This window comes from Candida metapsilosis, assembly GCF_017655625.1.
Source record: "Candida metapsilosis strain BP57 chromosome Unknown scaffold3, whole genome shotgun sequence".
NCBI classification, from domain to species: domain Eukaryota; kingdom Fungi; phylum Ascomycota; class Pichiomycetes; order Serinales; family Debaryomycetaceae; genus Lodderomyces; species Lodderomyces metapsilosis.
Window position 1 is genome coordinate 1270184 of NW_027138161.1, and position 15853 is coordinate 1286036.

Genomic DNA, 15853 nt, shown 5'->3' on the forward strand with positions numbered 1-15853 from the left:
TGCATAATCACCAAATGGGGCGATTTCAAAGACTACAGAAACAAAGTAATGGAATGACCATGTCCCACGTATATTCACAAATCTATTTATTCCTCTTCTTCTTCCCCATCCTCTTCTTCATCATCATCACTACTCTCATCATTCCATGACTTCTCCACCGTTTCCTTCACCCTCTTAACATACTGACTCCGATGATCCTTATACAAATTAGCTGCCTCCACATTCGCCGGCGACGAAATATTCGGATCATTAAGCAAACTCTGTATACTAGTCAATATACTACTGACATCATAAGTAGGCGACCATCGATTCTGCAAGATATCCAAACACAATTCGCCAGAAGCATACACATTGGGGTGAAACATCTCCAGTATAAATTTGACAACTGGTGGTTTGTTGGGGTACTGTTCGTCAAATTGTAAAATGAGCCGGAATGTGCCGTCTTCGAAGGGTGTTTCTGATGGTCCGATTATTACAGCGTTCCATTTCATCACGTTGTCCGGTAAGGGGGATGCTGAGACGCCACTGGGTGGATCTTGTTGCATGCGCTAGAAAAGGGGGAAGAAAAGTTAGTAGATGGGGAAAAAAAAAGATATGGAGTAGTAGTACAAGTTGATACGTACCTTGAAATCTCGCATGAGTCTTCTCTTTGCTGGGGTGGACATTTGGGAAAGGTTGTGGTCTTTTGTTGTTGATTAAATGTGGAATTGGTTTAGTAAGAAATTTTCATTTTCCGTTTCTGTAGGAAGAAAAGTTCGCGCGCGCGTGAATATTTTGCCATCAATAGAAAGAACAACTTCAATGGTTATCTGTAATTTAAAGAGGTAATGGTTATTCTCTATTGTATAAGCTAGTAATGGTTATCTCTGTAAATTTACTGTATAAAAAAAAAGAAAAAGCTATAAAGGCTATATATACTTACTTGTGGTTCCAGAACTCAGTCAAGTTGTGACCAGCACCATTGAATGCCAAAATGTTTACAGTATCTTCTGGAATATCAGCCAAGACACCCTCAGTTCCAAATGAAATCAAATTCTTCTTCAATTGAGCTGGAGTGACACCATCAGCAGCAACAAAGAATTCGGAACCTGATCCTGGTTGCAAGGAAAGGAAGTAGGATAACAATCCAGCAACGTGGGGTGAAGCCATTGATGTACCTGACAAGTAAGCAGTAGCAGTATCAGATCCAATATAAGTAGATAAGATGTTCAAACCAGGGGCGAAAATGTCAACACATTTACCATAGTTTGAAAAGTAAGCTCTTTCATCAGAGATGGTTGAAGCACCAACAGTAATGGCACCTTCAGCAGCGGCTGGAGAAGTGTTGCATGCATCTTGGTTTTCGTTACCAGCAGCAACTGCAAAATGCAAACCAGCCTTGACGGCAGCATTAACAGCCAAATCCAAAGCTTGAGATCTACCACCACCAAGAGACATGTTAGCAGTTGATCCTTTGAACCCTTTTTTACCCTTTTTAACAGCATCTTGATGTGATTTAGCTGCATATTCAATACCTTTAACAACATCAGACATTGAACCAGATCCATTAGATCTCAATACTTTAACGGCAACAACTTCAGCCTTTTTAGCAACACCATAGTCTTTTGAAGCAATTGTTCCTGCGCAATGAGTACCATGACCATTGCCATCCAAGTCATCGTCACCTGTAGGGATGGTTTTACCCCAGGTTGCACGACCTTCAAATTCCTCGTGTTTAACTTGAATTCCGGTATCAACAACATAAGCAGTCACACCTTCACCACCTTCATTGTCATACAAATATTGGTCAAAGCTAGATAAGCTCAATGGTTGTCTATGTGAAACTCTAGCCAATCCCCAAGGTGCACCTTTCTCAACGTTAAACTCATTAGCATTAACAACTGAATCTTGTTCAACAAAGTCAACAAATGGGAGTTTTCTAACAAGGTCAACAGCAGCACTTGTAAGGTTAACAGTGAGACCTTTGAAAAGAGAGTTAATCTCAAATGGAATAGCATCAGTCAATCCTTCAATTTTGAATTCGTCAAGAGATGCCTCTGGTTTCAAAACCACAATGTAGCGATCAGGAACAACTTCACTGTTTGGAACATTCAAAGGAGCCATCTGTTGAGTTTCAACAGTTTGTGCTTGTGGTTCAGGAATCTCCTTGTGTGGAGAGAAGACAGCGAGGATTTGCTCATAGTCAGGGATGAATAAAGCTTGACAATGAGTAGTAATTGCAGCGGCTATAGCCAAATGGGAGAGTTGCATAGTTAGGTTAGTGTGAGTGGTGGTGGTAGTAGTGTTATAGTATGAAGAAGAAAGAAGAAAGAAGTGTTAACTTGTGTGTGTGGTTTTTTTTTTTGTTGAGTCAAAGGATAAAAAACTGATGGCGGGAAATACATTCAATTGCTGGTTATGTATTGTATTGTGTAGTGTGGATGATAAGATAAAAAGTAAAAGAAAAAAAAAGACGACAAAAATTTATAATGTAAGTCTTATGTCGCATTTACCTATTAAATGTCGTAGTTGTCTCATATGACGTAGAGTATTTTGGTAGTTCTCCGATGTTCGTTATTGGTAATAATCACACGACTTCTTCCTTTCTTTCTCATATAGATAAGCAATTAGTACACGACTTATCTCCCCCTCAAACCACAGCACACCACCACAGTTTTTTTTTTTATTATAACAATGGAGGCTTTTTAACCCACAGTTTTTACACAGATAAAGAGAGCTTATCTTCTCATAACCTTCCGAGGTACAAAGGAGGCTTTTTAGAACTACTATTTACCTAGGAATTTAATCAATACACATTTGAGTCAAAGTTGCGTTTGGTAAGCTAACTGAAGGAGACACTTTTCTATGACAATGTCTACGTAAGCGTAGTGATAATGCTCTTGGACATTTGACTTTTACATAATAAGATTTTTAGGTGTGTTCGTTTACGGAAACGGAAGTTCTCTCCTCCTAAGATGCTATCATTAGCGCGTTTTACGAGTGGCGCTAAGGAACGTTCGTTCTAAATTCTGTCTTTATACACAAATTTTTAGTTTTTGCTGCAAATTTGATGCAAAAAACACAGACTCCAAAATTTGTCTCTATCCTTAAACTTCTTATAAAACTATACAAAGACGTAAAAGTTTTCACCTCCAAGAGTTGTTATTTCTCCCGCCTTTGGCTTACCCCCCATGCACGGCTTGATTGATGACGCAAGATCTTTTGGATGTAACACTAACACAAAACCTAAATAAAGAAAAACGTTTTCTCCTCGAAAAATTTCATTTAACGGGCGTTTACTTAAAAGTAATGACAAGAAATTGTTCTGGCTTTAGTCTTCATCCATCAAACACTCCTCTCTTTCTCAAGCAATATCAAACTTAGACTCTCCACCATTACCAATGAAAGCAATTGTCTACCATGGCAAAGAAGATATCAGATTCCACCCTGATTACCCAGAACCAGAAATCAATCACCCAGATGAAGTCAAAGTGAAGGTTGATTATTGTGGAATTTGTGGTTCTGACTTGAAGGAGATTACTCAAGGACCATTTTTCTTCAATAAGCCAGGTACCACCAATCCAATTTCAAACAAACAGTTTCCAATGGTTATGGGACATGAAATTAGTGGAGAAGTTGTTGCTGTTGGTGCCAATATCAAGAACTTGAGTGCTGGTGACAAGGTGGTGGTTGAAGTTACTGGTACATGCAAGGACAAAGTGCGCTACAAGGACTCGCCTTCTAAAGATAAAGAGTCTTGTGCTGCGTGTTGTGATGGGTACTACAATGCATGCGATGCATTGGCATTAACTGGATTGGGTTTCAGCGATGGTGGTTGTGCTGAATACCTTGTCACTAGCGGGGATAAAGTTGTCAAGTATGACTCTACAAAGATTCCTACTGATGTTGCTGCTTTGGTGCAACCGTTGGCTGTTTCTTGGCATGCTGTTGGTGTATCAAAATTTCAAGAAGGGCAAGCAGCTTTGATTTTAGGTGGAGGTCCAATCGGACTCACTACCATCTTTGCATTGAAAGGTCACAAGGCTAGTAAGATTGTCGTTAGTGAGCCTGCTGCTGCTAGACGCTTATTAGCAGAGAGATTAGACGTAGAGACATTTGATCCAACTGGGAAATCAGTTGACGAATGTATCACTGCATTGAAGGCATTATCACCAGATGGAAGAGGTTTCCATCATACGTTTGATTGTAGTGGTGTCCCTGCCACTTTTGAAACTAGTATCAAATGTCTCAGAATTAGAGGTACTGCAACCAATGTAGCAGTATGGGCTCATAAACAAATTCCTTATTCGCCAATGCATACAACTATGCTGGAGAAGATTGTTACTGGATCCATTTGTTTTGTAAAGAAGGATTTTGTTGAAGTTGTCAAGAGTATTGAAGCTGGTGATATTTCTGTTGATGAGTTGAGATTGATGATTACTGATAAAATCCCATTGAATGAAGGTATTGAGAAAGGGTTTAATGAGTTGTTGTACAACAAAGGTGATCATATAAAGATATTATTTACCAATGTGTAAGAAGACGTATCCATCCATCGCGTAAAATCGAAAAAAAAAAAAAAAAAAAATTGTAGATATATCTCATCTCATCAGCACTCCCTCTAAAACAATGGGTAAAAGAAAAGCCAAGACACAAGAACTTGAAAAGAGAAAGAAGCTAAAGCAATCTCAGGATGCTCAGCTTTCAACTGGCTTGTTTAATGGAGATATCGACGAGGAAGAATATGTCAATGGTCATGATTGGGAGAATGAAGAACAGGATTACGAGTTAAGGCCGAGAAAGATGAAAGAGAAGCATCTTGTTGAGGCGTCGTTGCCTATCAAAAGAGAGGATGGTAGGCTAGAGAGAGTCTTGAGAGAAGTGGAAGAGAAGGAAGATGAGCAAGAGGAGGAAGAGGAAGAAGAAGAACGGCCAGAGGAAGAACCAACAGAGGAGCATCCCCAAGAAGTGGACGAAGACGCACATCTTTCACCAAGAGAAAAGTTAATCAAAACAAAGGAAGAAATCGCCGAACTTGGTTCAAAGTTGATTGAAAACCCCGAGGAAAATATCGCATGTTTAACACGATTACGTAAAATGAGTGAATCGAAAAATTTCATGACTTCACAATTGGCAATTATGGCACTTTTACCAATTTTCAAATCATTGGCACCATCATATAGGATAAGAGCATTGACTGATGCTGAAAAGAGGGAGAAAGTTAGTCGAGATGTGGCTCGATTACGTCAGTATGAACAATCATTGGTTGTTAATTATAAAGCATATTTGGACTTGCTTGCTGCGTATTCAAAAGTATCGTATTCTAATTCAGCTAATAATGAAAAAGTAACTACTGATCAATTGAAGAGAGGTAATCTAGCGTTGAAAGCTGCAATTGAACTATGTACTTCCTCATTACGACATTTCAACTACCGAAAGGAATTGTTTACAATTTTGATCAAAAGACTCAATAGGAAACCGGTATATGAGCAAGATATACCAGTATTTATCAAGTCTGTACAAGCATTGGAAACATTGCTCAGGGATGATGAAGAGCATGGAGACATCACTGTTGATATCATCACCATCTTGACGAAATCCATTAGGGATAAGAAATACCGTGTGGATGAATCTGTCGTTAATATACTTTTATCAGCGTCGTTATTATCTGACTATTCTCCAAATGACGACTCAGACAAACCCAAAATCAAGTTAAAAAAGAAGGATCGTGTCCACTTATCGAAAAAGGAAAGAAAGAATAGAAAAGAACGTAAAGAAATCGAAGAAGAGATGCGTCAAGCGCAACAAGCAATAACCGTTGAACAACGTGAGAAATATCAAGCTCAAGTATTGAAAATGATTCTCATGTCATATTTGGAAATTTTAAAAGCAAGTCAAGAAGATGAAGAAACGCAAGAAGCAATCAATGCCGCACCTCTAATTGGCGCCTGTTTACGCGGCATGTGCAAATTTGCCCATTTGATCAATGTCGATCTCGTTGCTGATGTATTCCTAACCATTCGAGGCATCATGGTGGATATAATTGAGGAATTCAACACCAAGATGCTTGGCGATTGTATCCATGCGTTATTAAACACGGGCAACAAGAGAAAACAGACGGTACTGGAACCAAAGGAGATTCTGCAGTTGTTGGAGTCGATGAAGTTGCATAGTCCCGAAATTGCTACTGAACGGTTGATTTATGAGTTTATTGGACGGTATGGGGAGAAGGAGGAGTCGTGGACGAATGTGTTGTTGGATACGCATTATTGTCCTGAGGTGAGAGCGTTGAAGAAACAGAGAAGATAGAGGTATCAAATAGTTTAACTTACGTTGCCTTGTAGATAAGCAATTTTTTAGAATGGAAAAGTTATCAGTATATAAGAAACCTAATCCTTTTTGTTTAAATGCGTAACTGATCAACTAGATTATAAAGCTTTGTAGACAGCCTAACAATATATGGATTACTCAGCACGGAATTAAAAGTTGCAAAAATAGGTCTTGTCGCGTAGCGATGGCGCAGAGATATAGAAATCACAAACATAAATAATTTTCACCAGATCCTGCTTCACTTCATCCTCCTTGCCACCTCCACAGCTTACATCCAACTATGTTTGTATTCACATTAAATGTCGACAAAAGCAATACCAGCCTACCTACATATTCAGACAAGGCCAATTTGCCACCCGATATACTCCACCATTTAATTGAATCAGGAATCGATTTCCCGCATCCATTAGTGTTTAAAGTCACCAACGAGTCCAACCCAACTCTCCATACGTACATTGGCGTCAAGGAGTTTACTAGTGAGCTGGAAGAGGTTGTTTTTCCGAGGTCCATTTCTACAAAATTGCAAGATCCAACGCGTGTCATTGTTGAGTTGGAGATGAATGTTGTCAAGGCAAATTCTCTACGACTTAAACCTAGCATATTCTACCCTGTTTCCAATTGGAAGTACTTTTTAGAGAGCAAATTGCAGAATTACACTGTTGTTGAGAAGAATGATACGATAACGATTGAGGAAGATGGGCTACAGTATCAGTTGCAAGTGGAACAAATCAATGGCTCAGATAGTGTCAACGTTGCTTCTATAATTGATACTGATGTTGTGCTAGATGTGGTTCCCTTGAGTGATGCTGCAGCTGAACAACAAATGGAGTTTAACAAGAGCTATTATGAACAAGTGGGGAATGTAGTGGAGTTGAAGAAGGATGAAGAGTTGGTTGTTCATGAATTATCATCGTTTCTTGATCCCAAGTTTGTTCCGCGTCTCTACAAGGTTGATATTACCAAGTGGGGTGGGGATGATTTATGGGTGGAGTTGGAGATGAAAGATTCTACACACTTGATAAATGTTGATTGTGTTGTTGGGATGAGTAAGTTGTTGAATATTGAGCATTTTGCATATAGTACCTTATCTGAGGATGAAGAAGTTGTCAAGTTGATTGAGAGTGGGTTGGTTGCTAAGAAGACGATTCATATCGATTTGAAGAAAGATGAGTTAATCTTGAACAAGTTGAATCGATGCAAGCAGATTTCTGATGATGGTAATGCTGATGATGATGAGGAGGAGAAGTTTATATATTTGATTGCGTTTACTTGGAAGGGAGTTGAAGATTTGCAAATTAGAGTTACTGATAAACAAGATGAAGGTGGAGAAGAGAGTAGTAGTACTACTGACTCAAAGCGGTGCCCTAATTGTTCAAAACTTATTCCAAAGGAAAACTTTCTCATTCATGAATTACGTTGCCATAAGCAAAAAGCTAAACCAGTTGATGCCAATTTATTACAATTCAAACATACTCAACTTTACGAAAAGCAATACAATTGTTGTTCAGAAACCTTTGATACGTTTTTTGACTTGGTACGACACAAAGCAACGTGTCCAAAGACGGTTATTGAATGTCGATTCTGTCATTTGATTGTACCTCAAGAAACCGCCACATATCAGGACAATTTCGAAGGGTTAACTCATCATGAAAACCTTTGTGGGAACAAGACTGAGGAGTGTATCAAATGTGGTAAATTCATACGTAGGAAAGATATGGTTAAGCATATGAAGGTGCATGAATTGGAGAAGATTGATTATAATGAAGCTATCACGTTCCACAAATGTGCTAATGTCAATTGCATCAATAATCAAGCAACTAATGAGTTGAATCTTTGTGAGTTTTGCTTTGGGCCATTGTATATTCCACAACATGATCCAAGTAATATCAAATTACAAAGTAGAATTGAAAGACGGTATATGTTGCAACTTACAAAAGGGTGTGGTCAAGGTTGGTGTAATAATGAATATTGCAAAACTGGTAATCCCAAAATGAGTAATAATTCAATGAAGGATGCTTTACAAATTATGAAGCAGTTGTTTGAATCAATTCATCAGCCTAGGTTGCCAATCAATGAAAAGAATGGAGTCTCTGTTGATGGAGATAATAGGCTATGGTTTTGCGTGACTGAATCAGTATCGAAAAAGAAACTTTGGTTTGATCTATTGACTTCAGAAGGGAATTATTCGGAAGAAGCTATACTTCAAGCGTTAAAAGTGAGTAGCGGAGAGTTACAGGCACGTCAATGGTTGAAGAATAATGCAATAGCGAAATAGATAGAAGAAGCAGTGTCGTGTCGTGTCTGATTTACGACATTAAAGTTTTTACCGCGGAAATAAATTTTCTCTCTCGTATAAAAGATCAAATACACAATACACAAAAAGTATACCACAATAATAATACAACAGAATTGTCTTAGACGTTTTTTGATATTCCTCAGGGTGTTAATAACTCTATAAAGGGTGTAGCATCGCGTGAGCATTAGATAGGAAATTGTCATTTCGTATTCGTCTGAGCAGAGAACGGAATAAAAATGGTGCCACAAATGTTTTCTTTTTTTTAGCGAACTTTAGTAGTAGTAGTGGTCAAACGTACATAAAAATGTCTGTCTATCGTATAAAAAGAGAGACAGTTCTTGTTTTCACTCGGAGTTAAAGCATTCACCGATAAAGTTTAACCCGAGGAAAAGAACAATTTTCAAGAGGTTGACATCCTGAGACAGTGCTCTTACAGCACATACTGTAAGAATCTTCGTTATGATATCTGTTGCGTGTTCTTTCTTATTAACTCTTCTGTCAATCTTGGGGGATTTCTGTGTTGTTGATCTTTTTTTCCGTCGTTCCCGCTACTTCTCTTTTTTTGTCGTATAGAAATAAAACTCTTTCTGTGTCTGTGTCTGTGTCTCTTCAGTCTATCGCGTGTTTCGAAAAAAAAAAAAAAAAAAACTCTTCTTATTATTATAATCCTCTTTTTGAAATCACATCACGAAATCAAAAAACCCTCTATCCAGGTTCATTCCATTCCTTTCGCTTTTGCTTTTTTTTATTTTTACTTTGTGTGTTGCTATGGATAGTTTCAATCAAACAGTGGAGTTGGCTGGGTCAACTCAACAAACTCACAATTTCCTAACATCAAACAAACCAATTAATTTTTTTTACCAATTGTATTTGTCAGCTTCTTGGTTTCAAATTGTTATTGCATCAATTGTATTGATTTTGTCATATGACCAAGTCAAGTATCAATTAAATAAAGGTTCCATTGCTGGTCCTAAATTCAAAATTTGGCCCATTATTGGCCCTTTTTTGGAATCATTAGACCCTAAATTTGAAGAGTACAAGGCTAAATGGGATAGTGGTGCTTTAAGTTGTGTTTCTATCTTCCACAAGTTTGTTGTTATTGCATCTACTAGAGACTTGGCTAGAAAGATTTTGTCTTCACCTAAATTTGTCAAACCTTGTGTTGTTGATGTCGCTATCAAGATTTTGAGACCAACAAATTGGGTTTTCCTTGATGGGAAAGAACATACTGATTATCGTAGATCATTGAATGGTCTTTTCTCACAAAAGGCTTTGGAGGTTTATATCCCAGTTCAAGAAAAATATATGGACATTTACCTTGAAAGATTTATCAACTACAATGGTCCTAGAAAATTCTTTCCTGAATTTAGAGAGTTGCTTTGTGCTCTTTCATTAAGAACTTTCTGCGGTGATTACATTACTGAAGATCAAATTGCTTTGATTGCTGATAATTATTACAGAATCACTGCTGCTTTGGAATTGGTCAATTTCCCAATCATTCTTCCTTACACCAAGACTTGGTATGGTAAAAAGATTGCTGATGAAACCATGCAGATTTTCGCTGATTGTGCTGCTATGGCAAAGAAACACATTTCTCAAGGTGGAAAACCAACTTGTGTTATGGATGAATGGATTTTCCTTATGAAGGAAGCTAAAGATAAACATTTGGATGATCCTGAATCAAAATTGTTGATTAGAGAGTTTTCCAATAAGGAAATTAGTGAAACTATTTTCACCTTTTTATTTGCTAGTCAAGATGCCTCAAGTTCATTAGCTTGTTGGTTGTTTCAAATTGTTGCTGATCGTCCAGATGTTGTTGAAAAAGTTAGACAAGAACAAATGGAGGTGAGAAATGGTGATATGAATGTGAAATTGGATTTACAATTGATTCAACAAATGAAGTACACAAACAATGTCGTGAGAGAAACTCTTAGGTACAGACCACCAGTGTTGATGGTTCCATATGTTGTTAAACAAAGTTTCCCAATCACTGAATCATACACAGCACCAAAGGGATCAATGGTTATCCCCACCTTGTACCCTGCATTGCATGATCCTGAAGTTTTCGAAGATGCCGAAAGTTTTATTCCTGAACGTTGGGAAAACCCTACTGGAGATATGAATAAACGTAACTGGTTGCCTTTTGGTGTTGGACCTCATGTATGCTTAGGACAAAAGTATGTCTTGATGTTGTTTACCGGTATGCTTGGTAAATTCCTTATGGGTGCCGATTTGATTCATCACAAGACTGATTTGAGTGAGGAGATTAAGGTGTTTGCTACGATCTTCCCTAAGGATGATTTGATTCTTGAGTTTAAGAAAAGACAGACTGCGTAAGGGTGAGATTTTTGTATGTAATAATAGACTATGTAGCTTTGTGGTTATTTAATTTGAATTATTTAAGAAGAGAGAGAAGAACAAAACAAAAAATACATAGCATAGGGAAAAGCAAAGGTAACTTCTTTATTCATCATGACTCAGCAAAGCCTACCTACAGATACTACAGACACCTCCACTAATGCCTCCAATCCATCCAATATAGTCCCCGAAGAGCAACTTCCGCCAATACTCTACCCCAAACGCAAACGGAAACGTCAACTATTCACCAAAGACATTGAGAATCTACTATACGCAATGGGCGATCGTCCATATTCACTAGACTCAACCGTCTCTGCACTAGAGGATATACTAGTTGACTTCATCTCCAAATTGTCCCACACAATGGTCCATTACGCTGCTTCTCAGGGGCGTAATCGTATCAAGTTGAATGACTTGGCATTTGCGTTGCGCAATGATCCATTGAAGTTGGGTCGGTTGTTGTATATTTTGGAACAGAGTCAGAAGATTGAACGAGCCAAGAAGTTGTTTGATGAGGAGCAAGGTGGTGATAAGAAGGGAGATGTGTTTGCGAAAATTGGTGAAGAGGATGATGATGAGGAGGACGAGGAAGGCGATGGTGATGGCGAGGAAAGAGATGGTGATGGCGATGGTGTCCCTGGCGGGAATGAAGGCGGTGAGGATGGAGATGTGTTTGGAAAGAAGGGTAAGAAGAAGAAGGTTGAGTTGGATGAAAATGGTAAGCCAAAGAAGAGAAAGTATAAAAAGAGAAAACTTGAAGATAAGGGGAATTAAATGGGAGGGTGTTGATCTGGGGGATTTACTTGGGATGATAACTTTCTGTGATTTATGTTGTATTGAAGACGCTGATTTGAGCTCGTATGTTCATATTAAAATCACTTGACTCCGATTTGAATGACGTTGAAATTAAAAACACTGTTATCAGCATTGCTGACTCACTAAAGTGATGAATAACTTTCCATCTGTATCAGATTCGATAGAAGGCTCAAGTGTTGATTCCTTTATTATCCTCGGATATAAAGCTGGTTTACTTCACTGTTTGCATGGAATGTACTTTAAGTAGAGAGGGAGCACCGAATGTATAGGCATATAGTAATATAATTCTAGGAAGGGCCTTAGAAAGCGTGACGTAAGGTCAGATAGATCGCGTGGTAGTGCATGGACCAAAAGAAGTTTTCAGAAATTTAGATCTCTTGTGCTCCTTTTGCTTAGTAAAACCACCAGACCACAAGGTAATTTCAACACAGCAAAGTCCAGATTTATAGTCTCGAGACACATATCCCAATACATCTCCCTAAATGGTGGACATAGAACATACATGTCGAATCTGTCGAATGGAAGGGACTCCGCTGGAGCCTCTATATCACCCTTGTAAATGTCGAGGTTCCATCAAGTACATCCATCAAGACTGTTTGATGGAATGGCTAAAACATTCCAACCAATCAAGTGAGAAGTGTGACATCTGCAATACACCATACAAGTTCAAGGTGATTTACGATCCAAATATGCCTAAAATTATACCCTTTTCATTGGTGTGGAACAAATTTGTTCAAGTGGCATACACGACATTTATTAAAACCGTTAGTATATTCCTATACGTGGTATGCATCATTATTCAAGTGCCAATATTTTGGAAATTCTGTGGACGTGTATACACTTGGGCCATAGATGGAAAATTACCTGTAAATAATCCAAATTTCGTTGATGCATTATACTTTGGAAACCTTGATATACTGGAAGCTATTCAAAACTCAACACCATCACAAATTGCATTGTTGAAAGCGAGAAAGTTTCTTAGTCATACATACTTTAGCGGAGTACGTTATATCCTAGTTGGGATAATTATTCACATTGCGTTATTTGTGGAAAGAGAGTGGGTGGTGCGAGATGAAGGGTATTTGAAGTTGTTGCATCGCAAAATTGGCAAAGAGCCAAAAGCTCAGTTGGTTGATATGTTGCAAAATGCATTAGATGTGTTGAGAAGACAAGAGAATCAAAATGAAAGAGAAGACGTGGTGCAGGAAGCAAACCTTAATCGTGCTATTGAAAGCTTGCAAAATCGCGGAGAACAGTTGAATAGGAGGTACGAAGAAGATTTGAGACGGGCTATTAATAGAGGTGAAATATTCAATGGCGATATGCAGCAAAATGGGGATATGCCTAGGCGTGACGATGATCATGATGATGATGTTGAAGTGATTCATGAAGATGATGGAAATGTCATTTTGGAAGATGGAATTAATCATGAGCCGCCACAGGAGGCACACAGAGTTGTGATTAATGATGGACCGGATTCTGATGAGGAAGAGGAAGAAGAAGATCCTGGTGTACGTCAAGCATTGGAAGACGATTTTGACCAAATGGAACAAGGAGAAGAAGGAAACAACAATGGTGGAGCAATTGGAGAAATTATGGAGGTTTTTGGAATCATTTTGAATATCAAAACGCCACTTTTTCTCATGGTTTTATGTGACTCAATCATTACTGCTTATTTGTTTTTGATATACGTGGTGCCGTACATTTTGGGTGATGTACTTGTGTTTGTTGTAGGTGCTGCCATTAGTTACATAAGCGCCTACATTCCGGAGCATAGAAGTATCACCACCATCGAGACAGGTTATGAATATGTTGATCTTTCGATTGTCAAGATCAGTAAGTACGTCATCGAACCTTGTGAAAACACTTTTAAAGACTTGGTTTTCCCCAGCGATGGACAATACAGTCTTTCTCATCGAGTTTTGGTCTTAACCTTTGGATATGCTATTATATGCGTCGCAATCTACAACACCATGAAGGGCCTCACCTCAGGACCCAAACCGATTCTTGGCTCATCAAGAAGAGTTTACAAAATTCTATTTGAAATGAGCTCCACAGCTAAAGTGTTTGTTATCTTTGCCATTGAAATCTTCTTTTTCCCAGTTTATTGTGGTTGGTTATTGGATTTCTGTGTTGCTCCTTTATTCCTTGACAAGTTTACTCAACTGACCGAGTCAGGAACAATTTTTTTCTTTTTGTTCACGTCATCTGATAGCTGGACTCAAGTTCCCTATATACGTACCCTGCTCTATTGGGCTTCTGGTACATTGTACATGCTATTTTTTGCCTTGTTTGTTGGAATGGTGAGAAATGTAATCTTGCGTCCTGGAGTGTTGTATTTTATCCGCAGTCCCGATGACCCTAATGCAAGGTTGATCCATGATGCCTTGGTGAAGCCATTGAGATTGCAATTGTCTAGAATTTACCTAAGTGCCCAAGTATATACTGGATTCATTTTAGTTGGTATTGGTGGTGTTACTTGGGGCCTGAGATATTTGGTTTCTCCAAGTCATGGAAAGTATAATGTGATGCTACCTATTGAACTTCTGCTTACTCCAAGTGGATTAATTTTCATGATTCCATTAGGATTAAGCTCGGGGTTTGTGAGACACATGTTGCCATTAGTTACAAAGTATGTGCGGATGTATTGGACAAAAGCGTTTGAAATTTGCGTGCATAGGTTAAGATTATCCCATTTTGTGTTGGGCAAGCCCATACCACATGAACGTGGTCACGTTGTTTATCGTGATTGGAAGCATCAATTGTCGGGGACTGCTATACCAGATTACACTAATCCAGTAACTTATAGACAAGCACAAGAGATATTTGCCACCAATTCTGAAATTCATGCATGTTTTGTTCCTGATGGGTACTATGTGCGTGCTCCTGATAATGATACCGTCTCGAGGAAATTCATCAAGAAGTTGTTTGTTCCAGTTACCAAAGATGATAAGTTGCTTAGAGAAGTGAATGAAAATGATATGAAGCTGACTGGATACGAAACTCCATCTAGTGAAGAAGAGGAAATAAACTCTGATAATGCATACTGTATTGTTTACCGTCCGCCGCATTTCAAGTTACGTTGTTTTACATTGATTTTTATGCTTTGGGTATTCTCGGTCCTTCTCATCTTGTCGGTGATCATATTAGCCTTGGTACTAGGCCGACCATTGGCCGTTGCACAACTGGTTGTTTTTGCCAATACGTTGCTGATGTTTTCCTTGGGTGACGTTAATTGGAAATTGGCCGATTTGGCTAGTCTCACATATGGGTTATTAATTGAGTTTAACATACTCAAATTTGTTGACATGTATATTGAAGAAAAGAAGCAACAAGGAGGTGGCAATGAAGTTGGTGATGATGCACAGCCAAGACCAGGCGTTGGATTCTTTTTGGACAATTTCCGGGACTTTATTGGTGGTGTTTTTGGTGGAGATAATGGAGCCAATCAACAGAATCGTGTATCGGCGATCGGTAAAGTTTGCTGTTACTCTCTTGGATGTACATTTTGGATCTACTGGATTGCGTCGGTGCATATCCTTTGCATTGATTTACCATTACAAGTATGGTTCAAGACCTCAATTACTAAAATGGAACCTTTCCCCACATTCATCCATTTCTTAGCCTCATGGTTGACAGTGTTGCCGGCAATGATGTATATGGTGAAATCACCAGCGAGAGAATTGACCCTTCGTGAAACTATCAAGTCAGTTGGCGCAGGATACTTGATGATGAATTACATCTTGATTGGTGTGCCTGGTGTATGTTTTACTACGTGGAAGATTGGCAAAGATGAGCAGCCGGGTAAGGGTGTGCCTCCGGTTGAAGGTATTTCTTTTGAACTGAGGTATTTCCCTCAGGCTTGGGTGGCTTCGTTTTTGGTGTTTGCCGTGTATCGATCTTTGAATACTGCCGTTAAGGTGTATGAGTATATCGGACAGCAAATCAAGACGGAAAAGTATGTAAAGGGAAGAGCAATAGTTAATGATGATGAAGATGTGAATGAAGGTGAGAGAATATAGAGGAATGGAGGAGGAGTTCTGTGTAGATTATGTATAGGTTTGTTGAATTTGT

At 38.6% G+C, this 15853-nt stretch overlaps 5 protein-coding genes across 5 annotated transcripts; 3 read left to right on the top strand and 2 right to left on the bottom strand. All coding sequences in view use genetic code 12, as the record gives it.

The window, feature by feature from the left end:
* Positions 1-86: 86 nt before the first annotated feature.
* RAD6 (E2 ubiquitin-conjugating protein) lies at positions 87-665 on the bottom strand (the record flags this gene model as incomplete). The annotated part of the gene is made up of 2 exons (XM_067692302.1): positions 87-548; positions 624-665. 2 exons carry the CDS (start codon positions 663-665, stop codon positions 87-89), a joined length of 504 nt encoding a protein of 167 aa, XP_067548695.1.
* Positions 666-918: 253 nt separating this feature from the next.
* On the bottom strand, positions 919-2250 carry I9W82_003348 (proteinase B; the record flags this gene model as incomplete). Its single annotated transcript, XM_067692303.1, has 1 exon — positions 919-2250. The coding sequence occupies one exon, from the start codon at positions 2248-2250 to the stop codon at positions 919-921; it is 1332 nt and encodes a 443-aa protein (XP_067548696.1).
* A 1130-nt stretch (positions 2251-3380) lies between these two features.
* Positions 3381-4517, top strand: IFE1 (putative dehydrogenase; the record flags this gene model as incomplete). Its single annotated transcript, XM_067692304.1, has 1 exon — positions 3381-4517. The coding sequence occupies one exon, from the start codon at positions 3381-3383 to the stop codon at positions 4515-4517; it is 1137 nt and encodes a 378-aa protein (XP_067548697.1).
* A 91-nt stretch (positions 4518-4608) lies between these two features.
* I9W82_003350 (ERG5) lies at positions 4609-11737 on the top strand (the record flags this gene model as incomplete). The annotated part of the gene is made up of 4 exons (XM_067692306.1): positions 4609-6197; positions 6577-8556; positions 9382-10938; positions 11092-11737. The coding sequence occupies 4 exons, from the start codon at positions 4609-4611 to the stop codon at positions 11735-11737; spliced, it is 5772 nt and encodes a 1923-aa protein (XP_067548698.1).
* A 524-nt stretch (positions 11738-12261) lies between these two features.
* On the top strand, positions 12262-15801 carry I9W82_003351 (E3 ubiquitin-protein ligase; the record flags this gene model as incomplete). The annotated part of the gene is made up of 1 exon (XM_067692307.1): positions 12262-15801. One exon carries the CDS (start codon positions 12262-12264, stop codon positions 15799-15801), a length of 3540 nt encoding a protein of 1179 aa, XP_067548699.1.
* Positions 15802-15853: the final 52 nt, after the last annotated feature.